Below are 26,282 nucleotides of genomic sequence, written 5' to 3' on the forward strand. Positions count from 1 at the left end.
TTCAGTATGAATTGGGATTTAATATGAAAATATGTCCACATGTTCAATTACACCTATTGATACTATTTTTATTTTTTCCTCAATAAGAGCCCGTTTCTCTCTGTCTCTTGCTGCAACTCCTCTTGCCATTGCCTTTCCTTCCCTCAGCAAACATGTTCTTTCCACTTTCTGATGATTTTACTGTCTCCTTCCTTCTTCCGTGTGTTAAAATAATCAAAGAAAAAGTTAGGTAGCATTAGCCTTCATTAGATTAATGGAGTGCAGACAGTTTACACATCTCCATGCCATTGTTTCAGGATGTTTGCAGATTCATTCAGATACTGCTGTATCAGTTACAGTCAGTTCATGCTTTCAAGGTTATCTTTGCAACCAAGAGAACTAGACACCATTTTTTAAAGGAGAAAGATAGGATTACTCAAAATTTCAAAATGCTGTGAAGGCTGCCTAAATATTCCCAAACAATATGTGAGTACCTTTAACTAATACAGTAAGAGACACCAAGTAAGCTGTAACTGACAAAGTGTAACTGACAAGGACTAATTATTTATTTTTGGGTAGACTATTCAAAAAATGTGATTTCTTCAGTTATCAACTATTAAACACTCAGACCGACCCTTGCTTGCAGCGAGGAAGGGGTGCAGTTTTTGTTTTCCATCTGCCGTTTCACTGGGGACAGAAAGGCTGAGATGTTTCGCTCCGCCGTGGGAATCAGAAGACGATGGTATCACTGCAGCGGCCGCACTGGGTCGGTTTAGGGGGGTATAGTTAGACGGACAGGGGGACGGACGGACTGCCCGGTGCACTCCCCAATTTCGGGGTCCGGGGCCCCGCCCCCGCCACACCCCCCGAGGCCACACCCCCGCGCGGCCCCGCCCCGGCACGTGACGCGGAGCGGTGACGCCGCTGTGCCCCGGAGCCGACACTCGGCGGGGCCGCGGCGGGAGCCGAGCGGGAACCGGAGCGGCTGCAGGCGGAGCGGGGCCCGGGCGGCAGGTGAGCGGCGGTGCTGCCGCTCTGCCCGGCGCGGGGAGGAGGAGGAGGAGGAGGAGGAGGACGGGAGCGGGGAGGAGCGCGGCGCCGCCGGCGGGACGATCGGGGAGGGCTGGGTGGCCCCGCGGTGGCACCTCCGCGCCCGGGCCGGCTCCCGGCGCCCGCAGCGCCCCCGGTGCGGTGCCGCCCCCACGGTGCGGTGCCGCCCTCCTGGCCCGTCCCGGGCGCCGGCGGGAGCGCCCCCCGCGCCCGGCGCCCCGCGAGGGGTCCGGGCGGCGCCGCCCCGCAGTGCCCCCGGCGGCGGCGGCTCCGCTCCGCTCCGCGGGCGGCGCCGGGAGGCAGCTCCGCACCTGGGCAGAGCCGGCGGACCCGCCGTGCCGGGGGCGGCCGGGCAGGGCCGCCCGAGCCGCCGTGTGCGGGAGGCGCTCGCTCACCTGCGGGAGACAAAGGGAGGCAGCCGCGGCCCCGCGGCCCTTCCCGGGCGCCCCCGCCGGGCCGGGGGGGTCTGGCGCCCTTGTGTGAACTTGAGCGCGGCACCTCGGGCGGGTCGGTGCGGGTGTGCCGCGCTATTTATGGCCGGCCCTCGGAGTCAACAACTTAACAAAAGCCCTCACCGAGGAGCGAGCGGGGCCGGGAGGGAGCTCGTGGAGGTGCGGGGTGCTGCTACCCGGCTGGAAAGTTGTGCTGATAGTTGTTTGAAATGCATCACTTGTTCTGTACTCTGAGTCATGGGCAATTATTAAATGGTTGCTTATTATGCCGTTAGTGTTTAGGGACGTGTGAGCTCCCGGAAGGTAGTTTACTCCCAGGTACTGCTTGATTTCATCGTATGTTAGTAATCTCTGAGAAAACAGTGAAGGGCTGAGCTTGTTTTCATAAAGCTTGCAAGTTGTCTGTGTTTTGGTTATATATGTTGTTTCCATTTGCACGTTTGCATTTATTTTTATACAACTTTTGCATGTTCTGGATGAACACTTTGCAGATGGTGGTTCTTGCAGGCACCGGTGAAGGCTGATCTGCGTGAAAATACTGGCGGAGGAGTCAGGTGTACTCGACAAGGAGTGGTGCCCCTTGGGAAGAAAGGTATGAATAGGGTTGGATTCTGAGTAGGTTATTGTAGGACCAGTCTCCCAGGCAGTGGATGTGCAGAGTACAGCCTGAACCCTTAGGAAAACTGCCCAGGGAGAAGCAGAACCATGGAATCTATTGAGCTGTAGCCAGGGTATCTCATCTGGCCTGAACTGTTAAGAATTTATCTTAATTTAGCCTCCGTAATTGAGTTTATTTCTGTATCAGCACTGCGCAAGGGTTCATTTCAACAGTGGGTGAAGTTTGATGCTGAAAATGGAAAAAGATTACACAAGTCAACTGCTGCTGCTGCTTTATAGGACACCGTGAACAAGGTCACACAAAGAAACTTAAGGCAATGAGTTAATAGTGGCGTTTTTAACAACTTATCATCTGCTTGTGTTATAAAGTAACAGTTCCATAGCCACAGTGAGTAAGGGTTTTTTTTTTTCCCCTAGAGGAAAATAAAAGAAATATCACAAAGTATTTTTAATATTTCTTAAGTCAGTTACCTGGTTCTGGAAGATCAGAAGAAAATCCTCTGTGCCTGATAATCTCAAGAGAGAGGTATGAAATACCTATTGATTAAATCCTGATTTTTTCAGAGGTGATGGGGAGTCTTGAGTTCTAGGATAATGCTGAAGTTAGGAGTGATCATGTCTAATATGATATACGAGCCTACTGTATATGTATCATATATGATCATACTTGCAAGTCTGTGTCTTATGTAAATGGTCTTGAAGGAAATACGGTCTTGTGTTTCAAGGTAATCGAGTGAGCATCGTTCTGCAGTTAAGACTGGATGCTGTAAGGAGGTGAGGGTGCTGCTGCAGGGTTTGGGGTTGCCCTAGGGAAGGCTCACCTCAGAGCAGCCCTACAGCTCTCTGAACCCTGCCTGTCTGAGGGTGGCTGAGGCTGTCACATCGGGTCTACATAAACACCGTGTCGTTTTGTGGGGACGCACATAAAATCTGGCTAGAGGCGAATGTTTGCATGCAGAACCCCTGGTGCTACGCGTGCACCCGCCTGTGGGGAGAGCTGGCCCCGAGTGCCGAGCGGGCTGTGCCGCCCCGGCCCCGGGCAGAGCGGAGCTGATCGCGCCGGGCCGTCCCGGGCAGGGGCGCGGCGGCACCCGCGGGCGGAGTACTGGAGGGGAGGGAGGAGCTGACCTCTCGAACACCGAGGGTTGCCAGCCTTACTCAGCCTTAGCTGAGTAAGAGATGGGAACAGTTCCATCGGCAATAGGAGTCCGAAGGGATCTCTGCCTCGGGTGAAAGACCTGCTCGCCTGTCGCTTCCCGAGCGTGGCCGGGCTGCTGCAACGGGGCCGTGCGTGTCATCACCCGTGTCCTCTCCCGCGGGACAGCGTGAATACTCCATGGAAGACATAGTGTGTGTTTCCACGTGGGGATGTGGCCCACCTTAGCTACCCTGTAGCGATTGTGTTTTTCCTCATTAGAAGAAAAGTGAGGCCTGAGTCTGTTTTTTGGTGTTCATGAATAAGTTTTCTTAGGTCTTCATTGCTAATGAGACCATTTGTTGTTATTAACCTCTTAATCAGATATGGAGACTCCATTAATTTATTTGAGGTATTAAAGCTTACAGTAAATGATTCTTCATACTTATCATCCTCTAATTAGGCATCTTCAACAACCTTCTTTACTAAACTGGGTGCCATCAGTGTTACAGGTAATTGTAAAGGAAAAAAAAATGCAGTGAGGTTACAAGGTCTGACCAGCCATATCGCTTCGGTGATTAGTTGATTAGTAACACAGTGAAGTCAGTACTCCAAATGTCAATATTGTGCATTCACACCTGCATCATTGTGAGCCCCTCACAGGCAAGGACTGGCCAAGGCTTCCATGGCTCTTCAGTCTGTGTTCCCTGAGACAACTTCATGAAAGGACGTTACAATTAGCCATCCTCTGTGCTGCACATAGAGGACGTGACACAACAGCTGCATTAAAAAAATTCAAGCAAAATAAAAAATTAATGCATTAGAATGAAATCAAGCCCATGGTAGTTGTTTGCAGACCTACAGGGTTAATTTCCCACCTATACCATAGGTATCTTTTGCTTCTCTGTGTTGTGGAGGAGAATTAGAGCCTTGCTTGATCCTGATGTTGTGATCTCTTTGTAAAACTGCTTTAGTGTTCTGGCCAAACACAGAACAGAGCCTGTCTCTTTTGATCGTATGTTCAACATTACCAAATGTTTGCTATTGACTTGATAATTATGCAGCTTGGATGAAAGGACAAAATTTGAGCTGCTTATTTTTGTTTTTTCTTTTTTCGTTGTTGTTGTTTTGGAAAGGAATGAGACTGCAAAACTGACTTCAGAAGTGAATAGAGCTATTTCTATAGCAGCTGAGTTTTATTTAACTTATATTTCTTAAAATTTTGGGGTTTTTTAAACGTAAAATGCAACTTGTCGAATCTCTCTGTTTTGAGAAAATTTTAAGCATGCATTGTCAATAAATAGTCATATGGAAGTGGCAAAAGAGAAATGAAAAATCCAAGCTTTTAAACACTTGTTAGCCCTGTGGGAAATCAGAGGCTCATGTTCTGGTTTCGGTTTCTGTGTGGGAGAAAGGACAAGGACCCGTTCACTGTTTTTCCAGTTTCAACTTTTGAGGTAGCAGGGCTTTGAGGTAGACTGCAACTTTGTAAGACTTGTATTTTTCTGATATATGACCTGGAAGCCATGAAAGAGGTTGGTAACAACTTCGAAGAGGTGTTGCAAGAAGTCGGGTTTAGTAACAAAAAATTAATATGGCATAGCAGAGCTTCCAAAACTAGGAACAGAGTGGGAATGGCTGCAATTTCTTCGTGTTTACCTTCTGCTACTGTTGCTAAACAACTGCAGAGCTGCACTTAAAAACACCTATTTATGTAGAGCAGCAGGTAAGCAAGTTGTTTTGTACCGAGGCTGCAAATAGACTGTAATAATGTGAATGTCAACGTACCATTTTATGGTAGAGAGTAAACACCAGAATCCTGGCATTCTTTTCTACTGCTTTGTGTTCCTATTATCGGCTTTGTTGAATGTGGTACCATCATTCCTTCTGCCAATTCCTCGATAAAATTGTAAATCTGACTTTGTGATTCCATTTAGAGTCTTGTAAATGATGGTGGCTTTCTAGTTACCTGCAGGAAATGCTTCCTGGAAGTAAAAAATGGTGGATGCAAGAGAGAGAAAGACACAGATTGAAGATTGGCGCTTCTGTCTTGGCGTCATACTTCAGCTTTTTACCTTCTACTTTTTCTCTTAAATTATGTGGCAAATGAATTTTTTTCAAGGCTCAGATCAAATAACAGAAATAGCAAAAGAAAACTGAAGAACTCTCAGTGGTTTCTGCTTTAGCTCTCTCCAGAAGTTCTTTTTTGTTATTTCTGTCCTTAGTATTGTTTAGGAACTCAGTTCACTCTGCATGTGTGTGCCTGCATGGAACTGCATTAGTTCCCCTCTGTGGCAGGGTAAATGCTACAAATCTCATCATAAAGTCTAAACTTGCAGAGCTACAAGTTTCTACATAACTTTTTTTTTTATTCATGAAACATGGATTTAAAAATGAAAAGATGTATTTGTTAATCTTTATAAGATTAAATGTGGCAGCATTTTACTTGAATTTTCCTACGTTATATGTGAATGCTGGAGGTCTTCCCATTTTCTTTCATGCTTTGTTTTTCAAGATTAAAAATCATATCTTCCATGTTAATTTACTATGTTGTGTTCAGTGTAAGTTGGCAAGACTGATGCTTATCCACTCATGAATTCTGACATTGATGCTACATGATTAAATAGAGAGAACTTGTAATTCATGGGTGTGGATGCAGTTGTCTGGATTATAATGTGCTGAAAGTACTTTAAAAAATTTTCATGTATTATTATCCTTTCATTTATTATCCATTTTGGGTTTAGTTCATAGTCCTTTCTTACTACTGTAAAGGTTTTTATTTGCATTTTAAGTTTTAACCCTTAAACATTTGATAGATCAGGGTTTGTATGAGTTAAATACCACAAAAAGCTCTCCTAAGAGCAAGCTTAATATACAGAATTTAAACCAATGAAACCAAAGTATCTGGGAAATGTTGAATACTCTTATCTCATACTACCGTGATTCTGGATGTTGCTGTTATAGTAACAATGTAGATAAATGAATAATAAGGTGGTTATACCACTTGTTTAAAAAGCAACATGACCTGCAGCCTTTGGCAGTGTGGGTCATGCAGCCCCCTGGTCATCTCCTGCTCCAGTGAGAAGCTGAGCAGGCTCTCTGGGGCCTGCAACATGTGTGGGTCAGGGATTGCCAGGACATTCTGAACCCAGTGACTGGGGTGTAGCATTGCAGGAAGATTTAAGGGATTCTGTCAGGAATGCTGAGCACACTGAAGGGGCTCCTGAACTGAAAGAGGAATCAAAATAAGGGAATAATAGTCTTCTTTTGACTATTACGATTAAAACCAGTGTAGTAACACATTTTCCTGAAGAAATTAAGCCTGTGTGTAAGCATGAGATTGACTCAGACCAGTCCTCCCACCAAACCCCTGATGATCAATCAACCTTATTTAGTAAAAGAAATATCAGGCTTAACGAGCCATTTGATAGCAGGGGACTTGTGTGAGTAGGAGAGTTAAATTGGTGGCTTTTGTTCTACTGATTTTTCTGTTTCATCACCAGGAGAGATATCTGAAAATACTGCACTTTTCCATCAATTAATTAGTCTAAGGTTGACATAGGCAGGATTATTTTTGAAATTGTTTTCCCCTGTAGTTCTCTTAAACAATCAAATTATTGCATATACTCTTTTTGTCTTACAGCTCTGATTATTAACGGGAAAATAACACTGGAACAGAATGTTGCTTACCTTTTGCCTGAAAAGGTGAAACCTTTTCAAGTAGAAATGGCTGATAAGGGTGGAAAGATCCTTCCAGGACAATTGTACATTCAAGTGGAGTACGACTATGAGTATGAGGCCAAGGACAAGAAAATTGTGATTAAGCAAGGGGAGAAATACATCTTGGTTAAAAAGACTAATGATGATTGGTGGCAGGTCAAAAGAGATGAAAATTCCAAACCTTTTTATGTGCCAGCACAGTATGTGAAGGAAATACCCCGAAAAGCACTGATGCCACCTGTTAAGCAGGCAAGCATGCTGCCAAATAACACTTTGAAGTTGACACATGGATTACAGAGATCGACAGAAAATGTGAATAAGTCACCAGAGCTTTCTAGTTTTGGAAAAACTCCAGTTCAAGTGTCTTGCTTAGTTCGAGATGCCAATCAAAATCTGGGACCGAACAATACCCCTGGTCAAACTCTTGGTTTGAGCCTGGACCTTACCCAAAACAATGGAAAACTTAACAATGAGTTGCAATCTCCCAAGGTTTCCAATCAGTTTAGAACCATCTCCATGGGTCATTTCCCATGCCCAGAGTTCTTGGAAATAGAAAAGACCAGCTTTTTGCATGAACTATCTTGTGATTCAGCAGGAGAAGGCTCAGAAAAAATTCACCAAGATTCAGAGTCTGGAGATGAACTCAGTAGTAGTTCCACGGAACAAGCACAGGTAAGCTAAAAAATGGTCCCTGTGTGTGGTTTGTTTTCTCTCGTTATTGCCATAATTGCTTGCTACTGTTTTGAGATTTGTTCCCAATAAATTCAGATGAAGTAAAAATGTCTTCTCTCAGCATGAACTTGTTATTGAAATCTGAACAGTTGATGAGTATAGCTCTAGTCCTTGCAGAATTACTGTGCTTTGGGAATTCCATTTACATTATACTGTGATTGAATGTTACAGAAACACTATTGTTCTTTCTTTGTTAAGGTTGTTTTGATATGACACTGAATTTGGGTTATGTTTTCTTTCAGAGGAAGGGAGCCTACTGCTGTAACTCCTCACTGCTTGGCTTGTTGAAATAACAGTGCTAGTTACTGTCAATTTTTCCTAAGTGTGTATAGATAGCATAAGAGCTGTAAATTTATGAGTGGATTTAATAGTTTTAAAATGTTACAAAAGATTTTCATGGAGTTTTATTTCTGGCTTTTTTAATGAGTCAGCCCTGCCAATTCTGCTTCTCACAACTTTACTCTGGATTAAAACTCAAAACATGTGAGTTTGTTAATTAGTATGGAAGAATCTCAGGAATGGTGTGTACTCCTACTTCAGGCTAAAACTGAGCATTGATGGCCTTTGTCCTTAGTAAAGCAGTTTCTCTCAGTCTTTTTTTTTTTTTTTTTTTAACAGACCTCCCCCACCCCCACCAAAAGATTAGAACTCTGACTTAATCAGGTCACTTCTGGTACGGGTAACCAAGTTAATTAGTGTGTTGTAATCCAGGTTTGTTCTTAAACCAGTGATGTATGTGTACATACACATAATTATATATGTCTGTGTGTATATAGATAATTCCCCCACTTCACATCTGCCTCCCCCATCTTTCTGTTGGGAGGTGTTAAATTATTTTGAATTCTGTTAAACCCTCCATGGTCTTGAACTTTCTTACTCTGTAGTGTGAAACTGTTGCTTGGGTAAAACTGATTGTTGCACCAAATCCCACTTGGCAGTGTGTACTCAGAGGATCTCAAGTCAAACATGATGCTAACTTTAGAAATTGAAAATTATTGAGAGCTGTGAATCAGTACTTCCCTAATAAGACACAGTGAAGACAAAGCTGCTTAAGAATGACTCGGTGTGGGATGATCTTAAAGATAGAAGATTTATTAAGTGATTTGTGTAGTCTTGAACTGTATGAGCTCATATATATATTTATTGAAATACTCAAAATCATTGGTTTTTCAGTATCGTGCTATATTTTATCTTGGCCTCATTCTTGAAATTCAGAGTTTTTCTAGTTATGGGACAACACGCCTCTAATATTTGTATGTTTCATGATACTTTTATTTTAACTTCACTCCCCCACTCCCAGATAAGTAAGAAATAGGATTGCTGAAGTTAATTTCTTTTCTTCAGTAAAGTCTCATGCATGCAGTGTGAGAACCAATGAACTTTCTTGCTGTTTCTTTACAGCATTGTCTTAGCTCTGTATAGTTGATATGAGCCAGTTGGAACGATAAAATGATAATGAGATATTTATTTTAGAAGCATGTGTTGGCCTGTTGACTGCCACAGTAATCGATTGCCAAACAGATTATGAGAATATTAAGGAATGCTTAGAAAGTATATCCTGCTTTAAATAGTTTACCACATTAAAATTTATGTTGCATGTTAGGACAGTTCCTTCTTCTGTGTTGACTATAATTTGATGCATTTCCTTCTCTAAAGTAGATGGAATTAATATTACATGGGTGTCTTTTGTCAATAATAAATATATGGCCTGCTGCTCCAGTTTCCACTGGACTTTGTGCCTGTTGATGCAGTGACACTTAATCTTTTCACCTTTCTCCCGTCTCCCTCCCCTCCCCACTGTACTCAACGCCACAACCGATTTACAAGTTTGGATTTGAGAGGGGCAGCAATGCACATACTGCAGACTTCACTGGGTTATGGAAGGTCTGAAGAGGGGAGTTTTCACAGTGCTTAAAAACAAATGCTAAAAATGCCAGATTTAGGCTGTGGAAAACTTGTGGCAGTTTCTGACTGGTGTTGCTCAAGAACTTGCCATTATCACAGTCTTGGGCAAAGTGCTCGCTGTGCCTTGCAGTTCGTCTTATTTTGTAACTTAATCTCATTGTGCGTAATCACAAGCTCTTTAAATACAATGAAAATGTTTGACATTTAGTAGCCGTGGGGATTAAAGCAGTGGTAGCACTGATGTCACCGTTAGCTCAGTCTAAATATTCAGAGTGCCAGGCTTCTCACTGGAACAGCCTGGCGGTTTTTTTTAGGATTCTTTCAATAATGAGCATTGTTTAGTCGAAATCAGCTGTGCAGAAATTAATGGCTCAGAAAGCTGTTTTTATTGCTCTTAGTCTGTAGTGAGAACATCAAGTTCCCGGCTTTCACGCACAAACAGAATTTCACTTCACAGGACTTGACTGTGCTTCTCCCTCCCCTGCCTGCTGTGGAGTTGTTTTATGCAGTCTGCATTATAATAAACTCTAAGCTACAGGTGTTTTCTCTTAAATTTGTAAGTTTAGAAACTGGAATTATCTTAATAATAATACCTTTGTGTGGGTGATTTTTTGGGGGTATTGAGGTGATAGTATTCAGCTTTAGCCCATCCTTTAGTGTGTTTTAGAGGAATGCTTCTGTTGTGAGATTTTTCTAAGAGGTGGTTACATTATTCCCTGAAGATTATCCTCCTTCTCCTTTGCAATAATGAAATGCAGGTTCTGCAGCTGTACAGTTTTGAGTTCATAGGCTTGCTGGCTGTGGAAATCCTGAAAGATCCAGAGCCTCCAAAGTACTGCATAAAGAAAGGATTTTTATTTTTTAGCAGATGAGATACGTGAAATGAAGGATAGAGAGGCGGCAGTGTGAGCAGAAGTATTTGCTAATGAAGATGTGGCGTAGGATCTGGTCAAGAGAAACCTCAAGACTTGGAAATAAACATTCTTCACATTTTATGGAAAGAAATTCCCGCTATTGAGTGCAACTGTGGTGCATAGGGCATTGTAAGAGTCATGTTAGTTTATGGACTTGAACTAGGAAGGCTGAAGGTAAATAGAGGAAGTAGGGTTTGAGAAGAAACAAGCTTCAATTTAACCAGATTTAAATCTCTGGTGGAGAGAGTAACTGTTAGTAGAATTAGAACTGAACGAAATAGTTCAGGAATGAATGCACAGCGGAGTGTAAGAATCACTGACATGACGGTGGTATGTGAAGGTGTGTGAATCTGTGAAATTCCATAAAATTTTAGGAAAGTGGTGTCAGGTGTGATTTCCTGATCCCCCAGGAAGGTCAAAAATACTCCTCAGAGATGCTGGAAATATGGGGGAAAAGAAAATTTTGGAAGAGGAATTCTTTAGCAGATATGGATAGTACTTGAAAGAAGCAGATGGGAGGTCCCAGCAATATGCAGTAGAAGGAGAGACCTCAGTAATTGTTCTGAACTAAAAAAAAAAAAAAAAAAAAAATTACATGTTCAGGCATGCATAAGCAGGCAGGAAAAGATGAAGCAAAAGTAGAAGACATTAAAGTGGTCTTGAAATGAGCCTTGGGCAGAGTTTGCAGGTAAAATCTAATAATAAGTTTTGAGAGAGAAGGTGTGCAGACAGGAGGAGAGTTGGGTAAATCCAGAGATCAAGTCCAGAATATTTAGGTGTTATCTTTGAGGAAAATACTTTGAAATAAAGTTGTTACAGAAAGAAATTAGAGTCTGCTTTCAGCAATGCCTAATGCATGACCTATGGGAAATAACTTTGTTTCTGATGAGTGCTACCTGTACTCTTCTGTCACAGGAGTCATAGTACCTATTTAAGAGTAAATATATGCACGGTCTTAATGTTACTTTTTATGCTTATTAAAAGTTACTTTTAGTAGCAGGCTGGTTTTAATCATTTAAATATAGACAGTGACCTATTTGCAAAGATTGTTCTGTCTTTCATCCTCTTTAGTAATTGACTATTGCATAAACTGTGAAGCACTAAAGGGGATTATCAGTAGGATGGCTGTTTTGCTTTGATTAATTAGGAGTAGTAAAGATCTTAAAGGGCTCTTTCTGTCTTACCTTTGCAATTTCGATGGGATTGCTGTAACTTTTTTAGTCAAGAAAACAGAATACTTTGTGTTTCTGTAGATGTCAGAGCAAATCCTCTGGAGATCTTGGCATTCTTGACTTTGTCATTTAGTTTAAGGACTGGTGGCAAATGATTAGTGTTAGACTGCTTTGCTGGTCAAATATTAAACCTCTAAAATTTAATGGCTATCACTGTTTTGTGGGGCCCAGAATTAGTTTGCTTCAACAACAAGAAATGTCATGCTGTTTTTTTACTTCATTCATTTGCCCAAGGGATAATTTGACAGTATGAAGGAAGCATACAAGAACTTTTTTCTTAATAAAACTGGACGTATTTGCAGATTAATGGTGTTGTGTATAATGTAATATTTTGAATTGTGTTTTAAGTACCATCCTTTAATCTCTTAACTCCCTAAAATCAGTATTTGTTATTCTAATGATGCTAAATGCTGAAATAAGATTAATATAATGAGATGAGGAATAGCTTTCAATGACAAGGAACTAAAAACTTTATAGTTTGAGTTCTACAAAACATTAATTTTTTTTTTCTTTTTTGTAGTGTTAGTTACTGCTGCCAGACCTTTGTAAACAGCTTGAAATGTTTGCTAAGTTACATCAGTAAGTTTCTGGGCAGATGACATTAAGGAATTCTTTTCCTGGCTGGTTTTGTGTGTCTTTGTGCTTCTTTGGGGTTTTTTTGTTTGTTTTTTTTTCCTACCTAGTGTCAACAGGTCTGGATAGTTTCACTTTACAGTGGTGCTGTTTGTGATCAGCTCCTGTCTCAGTGTTTTTAATATGTAAGTCAGGTAGCAGATAGTTGTCCCTCTAATTTAGGTGCCCTAAAATGAGAAGCCACCGTGTTCCACTAACACTGCCTACAGCCCATATCCCCCTCTGAACGTCCCTGACGCAAATCAGATTGACCTTCTTTTAAAAAAAACCCAACAAACAGGAGTATTACGTTTGTCAGGCAGTTGTCAAAAAATCATGAACTGTGAGACAGGTTTGTTTAGTTGTTCTAATGCTGGTGTTTGAATGCTCATCTGAGTAAGGTACAGATCCACTCGGTACATGCAGTTTCATGTTGTGCTTTTAGAATTGAAACAAACATCTAGAGCAGGATTAAATTCTGCAAGTGCCAACACAGTCTTTTGACTTTTCACCCCTATTCACCTTAATTTCATGCAGAAAATGACAAAGTGGAACTTCCAAGACATCAACTTACATGAATAAATTTCTGCCTTTCATCCTGCTAGAATTACTTACCAGCTCAAATGAAGCTCAAGCTGCACTGCCTAAGGAACAAGGGTCACAATACGGAATTGATTTTTCTCTTTTCATCCAGAAAAGTGTGATTTCGAGTGTGCAGTATGAGTCTTGGTGCCTGCTGTCCCACCTGCCTTTTCTTTTGAATTAGTGCAAAGTGCCAGCCTCAGCAGGGTGAAGACAGAATCTTTACGTATGGTGGAGTAAATGATTAAACAGAAAAGCAGCCCTAGGAAAAGGAATGGGTGTTTTGTCTCACTGCTCTCTAAATTGAAAGCAGCTGGAGATACTGGGGACTTGCTTGTTCTCCCTTGGCAGTGCTTCTGTCATTTTAAGTTGGGAACCTCTAGACATAGAAAAGACTTTGTAGGAGATAAAAAACTGAGAATATTTGATCGTATCTTGTTCTCGCACATAACTCTGGATATAAACAATTGCATTTGGTATGTCTTTACCTAGTTGCGATCTAGGCAGTTGTTTAATATTGCAGTGCTTGCCTATGGAACAAACGTGCTGTTATTCTGTAGAATCCTAAAGAAAGTGTCATTTGTTTCACAGCAGTGTGACAAAACGGTGGGGAACGTATGACTCGGTAGAATAAAACACAGAACACTTTTGTCCTTTTTTTTTTACACAACTTTCTGGAATGGTAGACGTTAGGGCTTAAAAAAAAGAAAGTAAAATCAATGCATATCTAGTATCCAAACAGCTTATATTTCTCTGACATGCCTTGCCAGATATCTTTGATTTAAAAGCTACTGAGGGGAAAAATGGGTTTTGTTTTTACATGGAGTTCGTTCTGATGATAAGGACAATACTTTTGGCCAAAGAATCTTCCAGGATAGTAAGAATTGAAGATTTTCAGATCACTTTTGTGATGGTGAGTAACTGGAAAACATACTGTTGGATTACATGTAATAATTTTGAATTTAGCCTATCTTAATATGGCTTCTGAGCTAGTTCTTGAGAAAGACAGTAGATTTCTAGTGGATTCCAGTTCTGTTGTAGTAGATTCTTTTATAAAAGTGCTAGGTTAGTGCAGAGAAGCAATCAAATAAGCATGGAGACTGTCAGGAGTAGGCAATGGAGCAAAACAGAAATGCAGAGTGCTAATTCAATGGTATTTCTGTATGCAATTGCCAGCTTCTCTCATCTTGAAAAGGAGATAATGGTGCTGAAAATAGTGTAGAAGAGGTGAAAAGTAGGAGCAGAGACATGGAATAGTTCTGTGAAGGCTTTGTAAAAACCTTCTGTGATAGTCGGTACACATTTAGTGCTGCCTACAGAGGACTTCTGATTTTTAAGTTTTTATTGTGCTTATTGTTGCTGAAATGGTTGAGAGATTATTGAGAAGTAAAGCAACCCTAATTTTGGTATTTTTTCCTTTCAACAGTTTTTATCTGCTTGTCTTTGTAAACTCCTTTGACAGAGATTTGGAGCTTGTGAATAATGATGCCGTGAAGACTGGCATAGGTGTTTGGAGTCTGTATTTTAATTCATTCTAGTTCTGTATCTGATAAAAGTTTTGTAAATGAAAGCTAGAAGTTGAGCTGTCTGAGTTAAGCTTATTGCTTATGTTGAGTTTTGATGTTATATTATCTGTCTTCATCTTCTGTTTGTAATCAAAATCATGATTAGAAACTTACTGGCTCCTGTTTTGAATCTGAAATTATATATTACATTTTGAATTTAATTAACATAGTTTTAATTGTTCCCTTTTTTAATGGTTTACCTAGGGCTTCTGGAAGATCTTTCGATTATCCAGTTAAATTAAGCAACTTCCCTGTGTTTATTTTAAACACAGTGCTGAAGAGCAGACTTTTATATATGATTTCTGGAGATGTCTAATGTACACAGTTGCCATCTTTTACTTTTTGTGGATTATTGTTCAGTTGAATCACTTTGCTGCTCCAGTCCACCTGGCTCGACAAATATTTACTTCAGTACAGCAGTGAGATGGTGGTTCTTACCTGAACAGTGTTGTGATGAGAATGTCATTTGCTCTTAATTGCAACTAGAGTGGTCATAGTCTAGTGCAAAGTCAGCAGATCTGATGGACTGCAAGACACACTTGCCTTTTTAGTGTCATTGATGTGATGGGACACACATGCAACAAATATGCTTATGTAAAGAAAATACTGTAATAAAATGTTGTGTCTGGTAAAATCAAAAATATAGTTAACAAACTTTCTGTACTCTCAACTGCTTTTTCAACATATCTAAGAGTATTGTATGCACTTTTCTTTTCTAGAGGCCTCGAAAGATTGACGGGATATTGTCTAGGAATTATACTGCAACAGAAACTTTACGGTGTTGCACTTGAGCATTGTTTATCTTTTAAGTATTTAGAGAAAGTTTTATTCTGCTTTTAAGTGTTATAACACTAAATATGAGGTTCTTGAGCAACTTCTATTTAACTGCTTTTCCTGTTGAAATTCAATAAAGGTGCTTTCCCCCTGCCACTGATGATCTATCAACATGCCTGGCACTATCTGTATCAATTCTTGGTTACCTACATCCAATTGAAAAAGCTAATAAGTGTTAATATGTCATGTCATAATATGTCATGCATAACTGCATTGTGCTTTAGACACAGGGAACTATATATGTGCGTGTGTATACATGTATATACATGTATTCTCTAGATACAATTATACAGATGAGATACAAAAAATCAGGGGCTATTGTTCTGTTTCTTGATAGCACTTTGATCTTGAGATACTACCAACTTTAAGCTCCTTCACAAAAAGTCCATGAAATGTACTCATCAGCACTGTCTCTTTCCTGTCCTCCAAGTAAGTCCATTTGTCCTGGCTGTGACTTTCTTCTTATCGTCCCTCCCAGGTGCTGCACTCATTTTCACGCTACCCCGAGGCTCTGTGCTTTTCATACTGTGTGTAATGTGTTACTCCTTCGCGCTCCCGCCCCCGGGCTTTGTCAAAGGGCTGCATCGCCTCCTCCCAGGCGAGCTTTTCACAGCCGGGCTCTGCGGCTGCCTTGCTTTAGGCAGGGAGCTGAATACTGAGCGCTTCAGAACAGGCCGTGTGGCTCTGCCAGTGGCTCAGTGGTCACACAGCATTGTCCTCCCGACCCTTTGCTCATCTCATTCACTCGCTGAGCTCATCTGCTCGCGCCTGTGCCCGGGGCAGCTCCTGATCGGCGCCCACTGCAGCCTTCTCAGTAACAGCTACAGCCTTCAGCTCCACTCGCTCTCCTTCCTCTTGCCTTTGCCAACCTGAAGGTCATGTGACTGACTGAGAAGACACGATGTACAGGATGAGGGAAGTAAAACTTGAGATACTTTTTCTGGTTATTTTTTTTTTTGTACTTCGATCTCAGAGACACCTGTCTCTGTTTCCCGAGGTTGAGAGCGCTTGTTCCTATAGCAGCTTGTGGGTTGTGATGCACCAAGGTGTAAGTTTAAAGGTTTTTCTTACTTTTTGGTTAATTATATATATAAAAACTATATATACTTGGGCTTGAGTTTTTGTTTGGTTTTGGGTGTTTGTTGTTTCCCCCCCCCCCTTTGGTTCTTCAATGGAAAAACAGAAAAACCCAAATCCCAAGTGCTGAGCTAAAGATCTAGCTCTAAACTCTTTTATTCTTTTCTTTTATGTAAATCTCTAAAGCCTCAGCAGATTCTGTCCAATCTTAAGGTATGATGATACCCTTTACAGCATTTGTGAGGACTGTAAGACAGTGCTTTCTATCTGCTGCAGGTCTTTGGTATGCTGTTTATTAAAACAACTGAAGAGAACGCTGTGGGGTAAGATGATACTACACTGACAAATTTTTTCTTTGCTGTTGATTTTCTGAGCAAAGATTTTGACTCTAGCTTGAAGGGCTGCATTCAAATTCTGCGCCCAGAGGTGTTCTCAGCAGTATGCTTATCCTGCTCTCACATCATCTTCTCACAGTGCCTTCTCACTCTCTGTCCAGAAACTGCTGCTTTGCTTCTCAAAGTGATATGTTAAAGAGCGATTTGAGTGCCAAGCCAGGCCTCTGTGTTGTCCTTGGTATGGTTGGATCTGGGCTTGAGTACAGCCTCAAACTGTAAAGTAAACAAAATTCCACAAATACTAAGTCTTTTTATATCTTCTTAACTGTCATCTGAAACAAAAATTGCTGGTTTAATATTTAACTTCATTGAGGAAAAGTCGTAGTTGCAGACTTACTTTGTTTTAAGGTCTGTTTTAATGTTGAAACACAAAGTGACAGAGGGATACTTACTTATTCTGGATAATGAATTGCAGAAATAGCTGTTCTTAAAAATGAAAGACATTCTTGCTAGTGTAAGGAAAATAAAGGGGAAGAAAAAGTGCAGAAATGCATGGCTGAGTGTTTCATGCTTTCTGCCCTGAAACTGAGTGCCAACAAACTGTCTGCAAGTAGAGGGGAACAGACTGAGAAATACAGTCAAAGAACAAATACCTTTTTTTAGTTGTTGGCGGGGGGGGGGGTGGGTAAGGGAAAGAGATGCAACCTGGTTGAGATTCCCATAAGAATTCTATTGCTTGCTTAGTTCTGCTGCAAGCAGTACGAATAGCCTGTGGCTGAGTATTTCTGGAACTATGAGATGTCTTCAAAAGTACAACTGTGTACTTACTTGCCTTTAACATTTAAAAAAAACCCTCAAAAGTGATCTTCAATTGTCTCTAACTTCTTGAAATTAGGCGCAGTGGGTTGGATGTATTTCTAAAAATATTCATCCTACTGTTTGATATGCTTTTGGAAAACAGGATCCTAGTGTTAGAAGTGGAGTTATTGTAGCCTATTCTAGCTCAGTTAAGAGTTGAAAATTAAAAAATATCTTAGAGGCACCATGGCATAATTATGTACAGGTTTTTCTTTATGTGGTCTTTAACAGCTACTAAGGGAAATATTCCTGCTTTGCTCGAAATTTGAAGCATCTCTTATGTAAATATATAAATATGATATATATAAACATGTCATCTGCTGACACTTTGTTCATTGTGTTTTCATTATGTTTTTTAAGGCATAATTTTAAACTCAAGTCTTGGTTTAGTGTTCTCTGTATGTCTTCTCTGGCATGAGACTTGGCTTTCTACTTTATTCTTCATTAACAGACAAAAATGTTATACATGATGTAGTAGTAGATCTTCTTTGTCCTAAGTCATTAAAATACATGAGTTTGAGGGGGTTCAAGCAGCCCTAACAAAACTTGAAAGTTTTGCTTGTATGCTGGAGCATATATATTGTGGAGACAGTGTCTTGTGAATTTGGAAGGACTTGTGACATTTTGCCTTAATTCTTTATATCCCTCTCCCCTCCAGTATAAGTGATAGATGCCAATATATGTGGGATTTTCATGGTTTATTTAGAAACTTCAACATGTAACTCAACAGCTGGCATAAGTATGTGTACTGGAGGTGACAATACTAAAGAGCCTGTTTAAAGCCCAACTTGTAATGGGAATTTCCTTTTTAAATACTTGTCCAGTGGAGCTGTGAACTTCATTTCCGTAAGTGCCAAAATCAGAATTTTTTTTTTTTTTTCCTGGTCAGAGGAGTTTCCAACACAAAACACATGTAAAGTATTGGAAAAACAAGAACGACATTCGTTTTAATGTCAGGCATTTTTTCCATCTATTGCTTTTTGCCTTAAGGTTTGATTGCTTCAGGCAGGCCGATGAATGTCCATTCGGACGTGCTGGGAGACAGTAAGGATGTCAAAGAAATCCAGTGTCTTAAAATAGCAAAGACTCCTTTGAAAATGAAATTGTAATCTCTTCTCTAAGCTGTTATACAGTGACTGTCTTGCACCTTGTACAAAATCTTGCTGTCTGCCACGAAATCCACTAATTATATTCAGTGTTACACTGTAAACATGTGAGAGGATACTGGATCTGAATGCAGATTTAATAAAACAATCTATTACAGGAACTTGTGGTTTTTAAAGATAGGATGGTTTAATGTGTTGACTGTTGGTTGAAAGCTGCCAGGCAAAAATGAGTTTTGATTTTAAAATAATGAAATTTTAGATATCTATTTTAATAATGGTCTAAATGAATAAGTGGGAGCATGACATCTAATTTTAATTTAACAATTTAAAAGATTACTTGTTAACTGAAATCATGTTTACATATGTTAAAAAATTATGAATAGTGTGTGAAAATGACTTTTTTATCATCTGCAAGCTTCAGTGTTTCTTGAGGGAAGATTTATGTGGAGAAAGAAGCTTGTGAAAACAAACTGTCAAAACCATCGAACAGCTTCTTGGTCCAAATCATTTGCTGGGGGATCTTCTCATAGGAGCACATTATGCTAAGAATCTCTTTAAGGGCATACTTTGTGACAAGTGACTTTTTTTAAAATTGATATTTATAACTTCTTGCTACTACTATATGCATGGTATGCCAGCTAGTACGGCCAAAAGCTCTGTGCTGCTGTGGCAAAAGGTGGCATAAAACATCAGTTTCTGCTCAACAGGGATGAATCCATTTGCTAAAATGTGAAGTAGGTGTTCTTAGCCTAGCTGTTTAACATGTCACTGCGTTTCTCTGAGGGGATTGATGGCTGCAAGGCTCATCTGGAAGCTTGAGGCTTCATTGTAGGTTTGTTACCATTGCTGTGCTGTTGCTGTGCCAGATTGTTTGCCGGTCTTCTAATCCCCCATTTCAATGGCAATCTAAAAAGCACAGCAATAACACTTCCAGTCGCTGTTATTTAGAAGATACAGCTAATCACCCTCCATAGCCAATTGCTGCTCTTGTGAAGACAAAAGCATTTGGAGTAATCTTAGCCTAAAGCCTCTTTGGGTATTTAAATTTTCTCAATAAGCTTTATGTTTTTAATATAACTGTTGTATTAGATGTGAGTGTACAGCAAAAATCTTAACAGCCAACAGAAAGAATAAGCTCTATTAATTGACAGCAGTGCTGTAGAAAGCTCTCTGGGCAGTGGACTGATCAGCTTTCAGCACTGTTATTCGACAGGCCCTCGTGGGACCTGGAACTCATAGCTCCTACAATGTCTGCAGTTGCCATAATACACCTTTTGAGAGGAGTTCAAAGGAAACGTTGCTAGAAAACAGCATAGAAATCAATGGCAAAATATTCTTGTATACAGTAATTTTAAATACATTTGTTTTACTGGCTGTTCTATTCATGGCAAACTAATTGTTTTTCCTGAAATAGTAATGCTTTAAATGTCACTTGTTTGTGATACTGTTTTAGCTAAATCATCAAATAAATACAGCAGACATCTAAAGGTGTGTCATTTACTGATGACCATTGTAGAGAAATAACATGCCCTTTGCCCTAGTATATGTTTCCCTTGGAGATCCCCAGAAAGTTCAGTTTCCATTCAACCTGTTTTTCTGCCGATGAACAGCTGCTTTCTGTCAGCTTTCAAGAACAGCCTCATGTGCTCAGCTTTCCTATATGCTCTAGTGTAGAGATTTTTAAAACATACATGTCCTTTAAGGTGTTTGTTTTTTTTTCTGATAGCTTGGCAGATAATGCTGCCATACTTTATTATACTTGTAGTTTCAATGAGAATGTTCTCTAAAGGCTGGTGGCTCCAGCTGATCCACTGAATGCTGAGCACATATAATTCAGCAGCGTGGGGGAGGGCTGCGCTTGCAGTGGCGAGCACAGGGCACCGCTGACTGCCTGTTGCTTAATCAGCATGAAACTATTAGTAAATTCTTGCTATCTCAGCTATAATGTACTGCTAATAGGTCTGCTTTATTGCATAGGACAGTCAAAAAAACCTGGAATGTTTTAGTAATTTTGAGTGGCATAACATTCCTCTTAATGAAGTTTGACAGCATTTTCTGAACTCCCTCATGCTCTACCATAAATGCATTCCTGTGTACTAAGTGCTGATAACTTATTTGTGTCTTTCCTAATGCAAGTCTTACATGAAAGCTTTTGACATAATTTTAAATTCTGGCGTTTTATATAAATTGGATTCCTGACAACAAAAATGCATCTGCATAATTAGTCCATTTAAATATACTCTCTAAATTTTGTCAAAAGTTTTACATTTGGCAGAAGACTCTAAGTCTTACTTCAGAGCAAAAAATCACGGAACTTGTTTGTTTAGGGTTTTTTAATTTAGATTACCTTTCACTCCTGATATTTTAGAATGTGCTTTGTAATCTGGAGTACACAGTGCTCAGGGGATGTGTGTGGTGTGTGTGCTAGTGTGGCCTCTTTCACTGGGATCATCAGGAGTAAGTTTCAGAGAGGGCTGGTGCCAGATATCTGAACCTGACTTTTTCTTTTGCCTCTCTGCATTTTGTTTTAGGGCCAGTATTTTTTTTTTTTTTTTAATGGCAGTTTAGTAACAACTTCATTTACTGATAAATCGGAACGGATCTCTGATATCTGGGGCTTGGGATGATTTTCAGTTTTAGTTGTCAGCAGTGAAAAATGGTGTTGTGTGGCAGAACGACAATTCAATTATGTCAGTTTATTTTGCTTTTAGTAACTTGTGAATTTGTCTTTATAATCATGGCAAAAGTGGGAAGGGTCACTGTGTTTTCCTGCTTCCCAGCTTGGTACCGGGCACACTGTCTGCACTGACAGTCTGCATGATGGGCAGGGATGTGATGGAGATCTCAGCTTCCTATTTTTACTGCAGGGTCTGATTCACTTACAGCTGCTCTCTCATTTCTGTCTTACATCTGAGAATCTTATCTCATCCCTGGAGCCAGAATTCAAGAGGGGTTTTTACAGTCTTAATCCAGCAATGCTGCTCATAGAATGGCTCTAGCTTGAGATGGTGCCATCCCTGGGAAGACCATATGTGATCTTTATGATCAGTGCGTCTTTAGCAGACCTTGTCTGGATTGATCCAACTGTGACAGCAGACCTGTGGAGACAGAGTCTCCTGCGAATATCAAAATCCTTGACTCCCTCCCCACACACACCACCTCCTCTTTTCTGGCAGGCTGTACCTCTTTGTTTCAGCTCTTCATAAGAGGTCTTTCATCCTCAAACTTCTTTGGAGAAGGACCTGCAAACAAGCAGGGGGATTTCTGTTAAACATTTAATTACAGTAGTTGTTGATACTTGTCTGAAGGAATGAAATCCACACAGAAAGCTGGAGTAAGACTTTGTGTGTGTGTATGTGTGTCCCCTGTTACTTACCCAGTTGGCTTCTACAGCGAACACAGTGTTTTATGTTGAATAGATAATACCAAGGCTTTGAATTGTTTAATCGTCCATGTAGGACATAAGGGACCATTGGAACATGTTCTGACACGTGTTTTTTAACACATAGAGGTTTCACACAGAAAATTACTGCATTATGTCTGCTGGTAACTGTTATGATTAAGGAAGATTGCTGGAGGAACAGAGATACTCAGATCTAATTTTGGCTTTGGAGGGTGGATGGCTGTGCTGAGCCTTTGAGGGAATTGTTGAGGAGCCCATTCATTGTTATTCTTTGAATGCTGTGGTACACACCATTTGGCTTTCCTCCTCCCCCTCCCCCCCCCTTTTTTTTTTTTCACCTTAGTTTCTAGACCATGTGACACCCTGCCCTAGTCCCTTCACAGATTTTTTTACTGAAGATATAATAGACATGCTGTAGGTAGTATGCACGGATGCTCTTTTGTGGTTCTTTCTCAGTTACTGTAGCGTACAATCCACAGAATTTTTTTTTATCCTCATGGCCACATAGAAATTATATTTGAACTCCAAAAATCACAACTAACTGCTTCTGCATATATAAATACTGAATTTTAGGTTGCACTGCAGTTACTCAAAAGCGCAGAGAAGTTAAGCAAAAGCCCCAAAGCCCAGTTCACTTAGTTTGCAAGGCCCCTATTTTGTATTACAAAATGCAACTTGTTTCATCATTTGCTTATTTGCAACTTCTCAGGGAAGACAAGTGACTTGAAAATTTCCTGTCAGTGCTGCAGCTGTGTAAGTGAACCAGGGGGAAACGGCCACAGGTCCCAGTAAAACTGCTCTTCATTAAATGTGTGGTTTGCCAGCTCATAACATTTTGGGGTTGTTTTTGCAAATTGCACCTGGGAATTAAGTTACCAACTCCGATTCTGAGGGCTGTAAAGTGACAATTCACAGTTGAAGCACAAACATTTTTACTTGTCTGGCACATTTCAGTGTATTGTTTTGGACGACTTAAGTTCTGTGCTGGAAAACTTAATATAGAGGTGATTTTACTGCCTTTGTGATCATCTCTGAAGGCAGAAGTGGATTTGTCCATTGTTAAACTTTCTTGCTCTGAAAAAAAAAGTATGTATTATTATAAAATTCATGTATTAATCCCACAAATTATAACACTGTGTATATTTTCTTTGTTTTACATATTACTGATTTTTTGGGGTTAATCACCTTAATGAACAGGACAGGAGGCATTAGAGGGTTGATGTGATTGAGAATGGTGACGTGTCCTTATTTTTTCTGAAATCTGGAAGGCTTGATTCTCCAAATTTCATCCCTCAGATTTGGGACAGTGTCTGAAATTGGAAGGATAAGTAGATCGGGTGGAAACTTCTTTCTTTGTCCAAGTCAGTTTTGCTACAGGTTGAAGAAAATTGTCCTCAGATTTTTTCTTTTTGGAGAAGGTGTGTGAGGGGAGGGGAGGGGAGAGAAAATCTCACCTTCCCTTACTGGTATATTTTTATGACACTTCTGGGTTGTTACTTATTTTGAGTGTTGATATACCCTGGTGGCTTGCAGAGGAGAGGAGAATATAGCATCTTTTCTTGCTTAAATTGAGTTAAGATATTCCCACCATTCCTGACCCAGATTTTTCTACTAAAAATTAATCTCAGTAATATTTTTTAAATTTTTCAGTAAGTGACAATAAGCACTCTGAGTAATGTACTTGTTCCTATTTTTCTTGAAAATAAAAATTGACAGAAATAGCAGTGCAGCATATAGTCCTTTGCCTCTGTACGTTTTCCATTCTATCTTACTTGATGACACTGTGGGAAAAGTATCCCTTTTCCTTCTAGTTCTGTAAGGTAATACATTAGATGCAAACTGATGGGCAGTTTTTTGTGCTTGTCCATGCAGAATGGTGGAAGCCGTTCAGCATTGCCAGAATTGGTGAATGCCTCCCTGGTAAGCGCTCTCAGTCGAGTCTGTGCCACAGCTGAGTTCCCTAGATGGGCTTATTTTGCAGTTACCTTGGTTTGTGTGTTGCCAGAAGTAGTCATAATGAGTAATGCTTATCATCAAGTTTTATCAGCCATCAGTGGTGTGTCAGCCATGGATGGTACTCCTTTTCTTGTGGTTGGAAGGAAGGGTTTGTGTGGCTGTGAGGAAAATGTTTTATTTTTTACTGCATATGTAAAGTGTTGCATGTGTTAGATTTTGTGTTGAAATAGTTATTCTCAAAATGCTAACAAAAACATATTCTTCAGAGTTTTCATTCCAAGTGGGAGACTTAAGCTAGTAAACAAAATTACCTTTCTCTCTTAACTCTTAACCTTGCATCCTACTGCTGTGTTCAGTACTCTGAGGTGATAGGAAGAGCTGTCCTTGTTCATCTTAAGAATCTTTGTTTTTCTCTGCCTGAGTTATTTGGGTTGCATGAGACGTCTTCTACTTCAGGTATGTTTTTTAATGCTCCAGTCGCTGTGGTACCGTATTGCTCGTTCTTACAGACTCTTAATTCTTCTTAAGAAAAAACAAGAATTTAAACCCAACCTTTCTGTTGTGCATACTTGTACAATGAATCAGCTCCTTACTATACAGTTTTAATAGTTTCTCCATTTGTTTCTAACTTCAAATGTAAATATGCTGCCTTTCAGGATGAGGGATACAAATATGTAACAAAAACCTTGTTTACAAAATATTGTGAGAGTAGGAAAAATAGAGAACGGCCCATTGTGGTTCTCTCTCACTGCGGAGGGACAGCAGCAAGAATGCCAAAAGTGCGGTTGAAAGGTGTGGACTAAACTGCACTTAAACTTTCAAGGAGGTTCCCTATTTTGCTGATCAGGCTGTTGCAAAGTTTAATTCCTTGTTTGCTCTGTACCTAAGTATCTTTTTTTTTTTTTTCTCTTTTTTTTTTTTTTTTTTTTCTCATTTTAGCCTTTTTTTCCCTGTCCCTGGGAGAAATGGACAATTCTTTACTTACTTATTGTTTCTATATCTGATTCTGTTTTAGGTACTTGAAGATAATTTCTTCTCTCAGCCACCTTTGGAATTTATTTATGCAGCTAAATCTCCTTAAGAGCTGATAAAGACCTGAAAGAGAAGGTCTTGTTCTCCTGTCACCTTAGTCAGTCACTGACTGACCTTGCAGTGACCTGCAAACACCTAAGGAGTCTAAATATGCGGGTTTTTGGTTGTTTGTGGGGGTTTTGTTTGTTTTGTTTTTAAAGTCTCAATGGGGTTAATACATTGCTATTTTCTTCCATCCTTTAGCTGTAGGGTCACATCGGCATCACAGGGGCAGAGGGCAAGAGAGATGGGGCTGCTCCTTTTGGTGGCCAGTAGACTGGATTAGCTAGATATTTAAAATGTGTCAGTAATTTTTTATTTTCTCAAATAAATAAAATTTATGTGTTTTCTTGTTTACTAAACCTTGAGTTGTTGGCTGAGTCCATTGAACTATGTGCTTTATTAATCTGGTGACATGAACTGAATTAGCAAAAGCATTTGCTGAACTTCTGGTCTTGTATAAGCAGAAGTGTCAGTGTGGCTTCTGCCTTTCTGCACAAAAGAAATTCTTTGCTTGTGTGCGTGGGTAGTTAGGGTAACTAACTCATTTACTTTTCTCTTGGCTTCCCTTTCTGCTAAGATGAGCAAACCAGTTTTTCCAAGGGGAAAAGGAGAAAAGAAGTTGATTATTTTGTTTTTTAATATTAGGGATTCTGATGTGTTTAAAAAGGATAGCTGTTATAAATTTCCCTGAAATTAAAAACATGGACTTTGTACAGACTGAAGAACATGCTGAAATTCTTATTTCCTTAACCCAAGTTTGTTTTATATTAGATTAGTATGAATACACTACTTGATGAACAGGTTTTATCATATTCTTTCTAGATTTTGAGTATGTAATTTGATTTTTGGTTTGTAAAGGTATAGAGTTAGCATGACAGTGTGTAAAATGTGGTTCTTCAAATCATATATTTTGAAGTTGCATAGCCAGTCAGGATCCCTAGAACACATTCTTCAAGTGTTTTTCTCTGTTTCTAAATTGGGCAGTGTTGAAACTTGTTTCTCAGTTTTTTTAGTATAATATTTATGGAAGTTAAGGTGAACAGCTACAGCTACACTGGCTATTTTCTTGAGTTTATTTATTTATTTTTATTATTAGTGGGACATTCTAATCAAGGAAATTACACTGGAGATTTGAGGTGCATG

General features: G+C 40.0%; 1 protein-coding gene across 11 annotated transcripts in view; it reads left to right on the forward strand.

The window, feature by feature from the left end:
- Positions 1–936: 936 nt before the first annotated feature.
- Positions 937–26,282, forward strand: part of ARHGAP12 (Rho GTPase activating protein 12) — an 82,435-nt gene continuing 57,089 nt past the window's right edge. For 8 of the 11 annotated variants that reach the window (XM_027890182.1, XM_027890184.1, XM_027890186.1 and 5 more), the window contains exons 1-2: positions 1,963–2,073; positions 6,878–7,626. In XM_027890182.1, coding sequence (XP_027745983.1) covers positions 6,961–7,626 — 666 coding nt within the window. In that variant the 5' untranslated portion in view covers positions 1,963–2,073; positions 6,878–6,960. Of the gene's footprint in view, positions 994–1,962; positions 2,074–6,877; positions 7,627–26,282 lie in introns of those variants that run through there. The other 3 variants (XM_027890189.1, XM_027890191.1, XM_027890181.1) reach the window with 3 other exon arrangements.

This window comes from Empidonax traillii, unplaced genomic scaffold, assembly GCF_003031625.1.
Source record: "Empidonax traillii isolate 1590-97213 ecotype Southwest subspecies unplaced genomic scaffold, ASM303162v1 scaffold280:size897971, whole genome shotgun sequence".
Taxonomy (NCBI): Eukaryota; Metazoa; Chordata; class Aves; order Passeriformes; family Tyrannidae; genus Empidonax; species Empidonax traillii.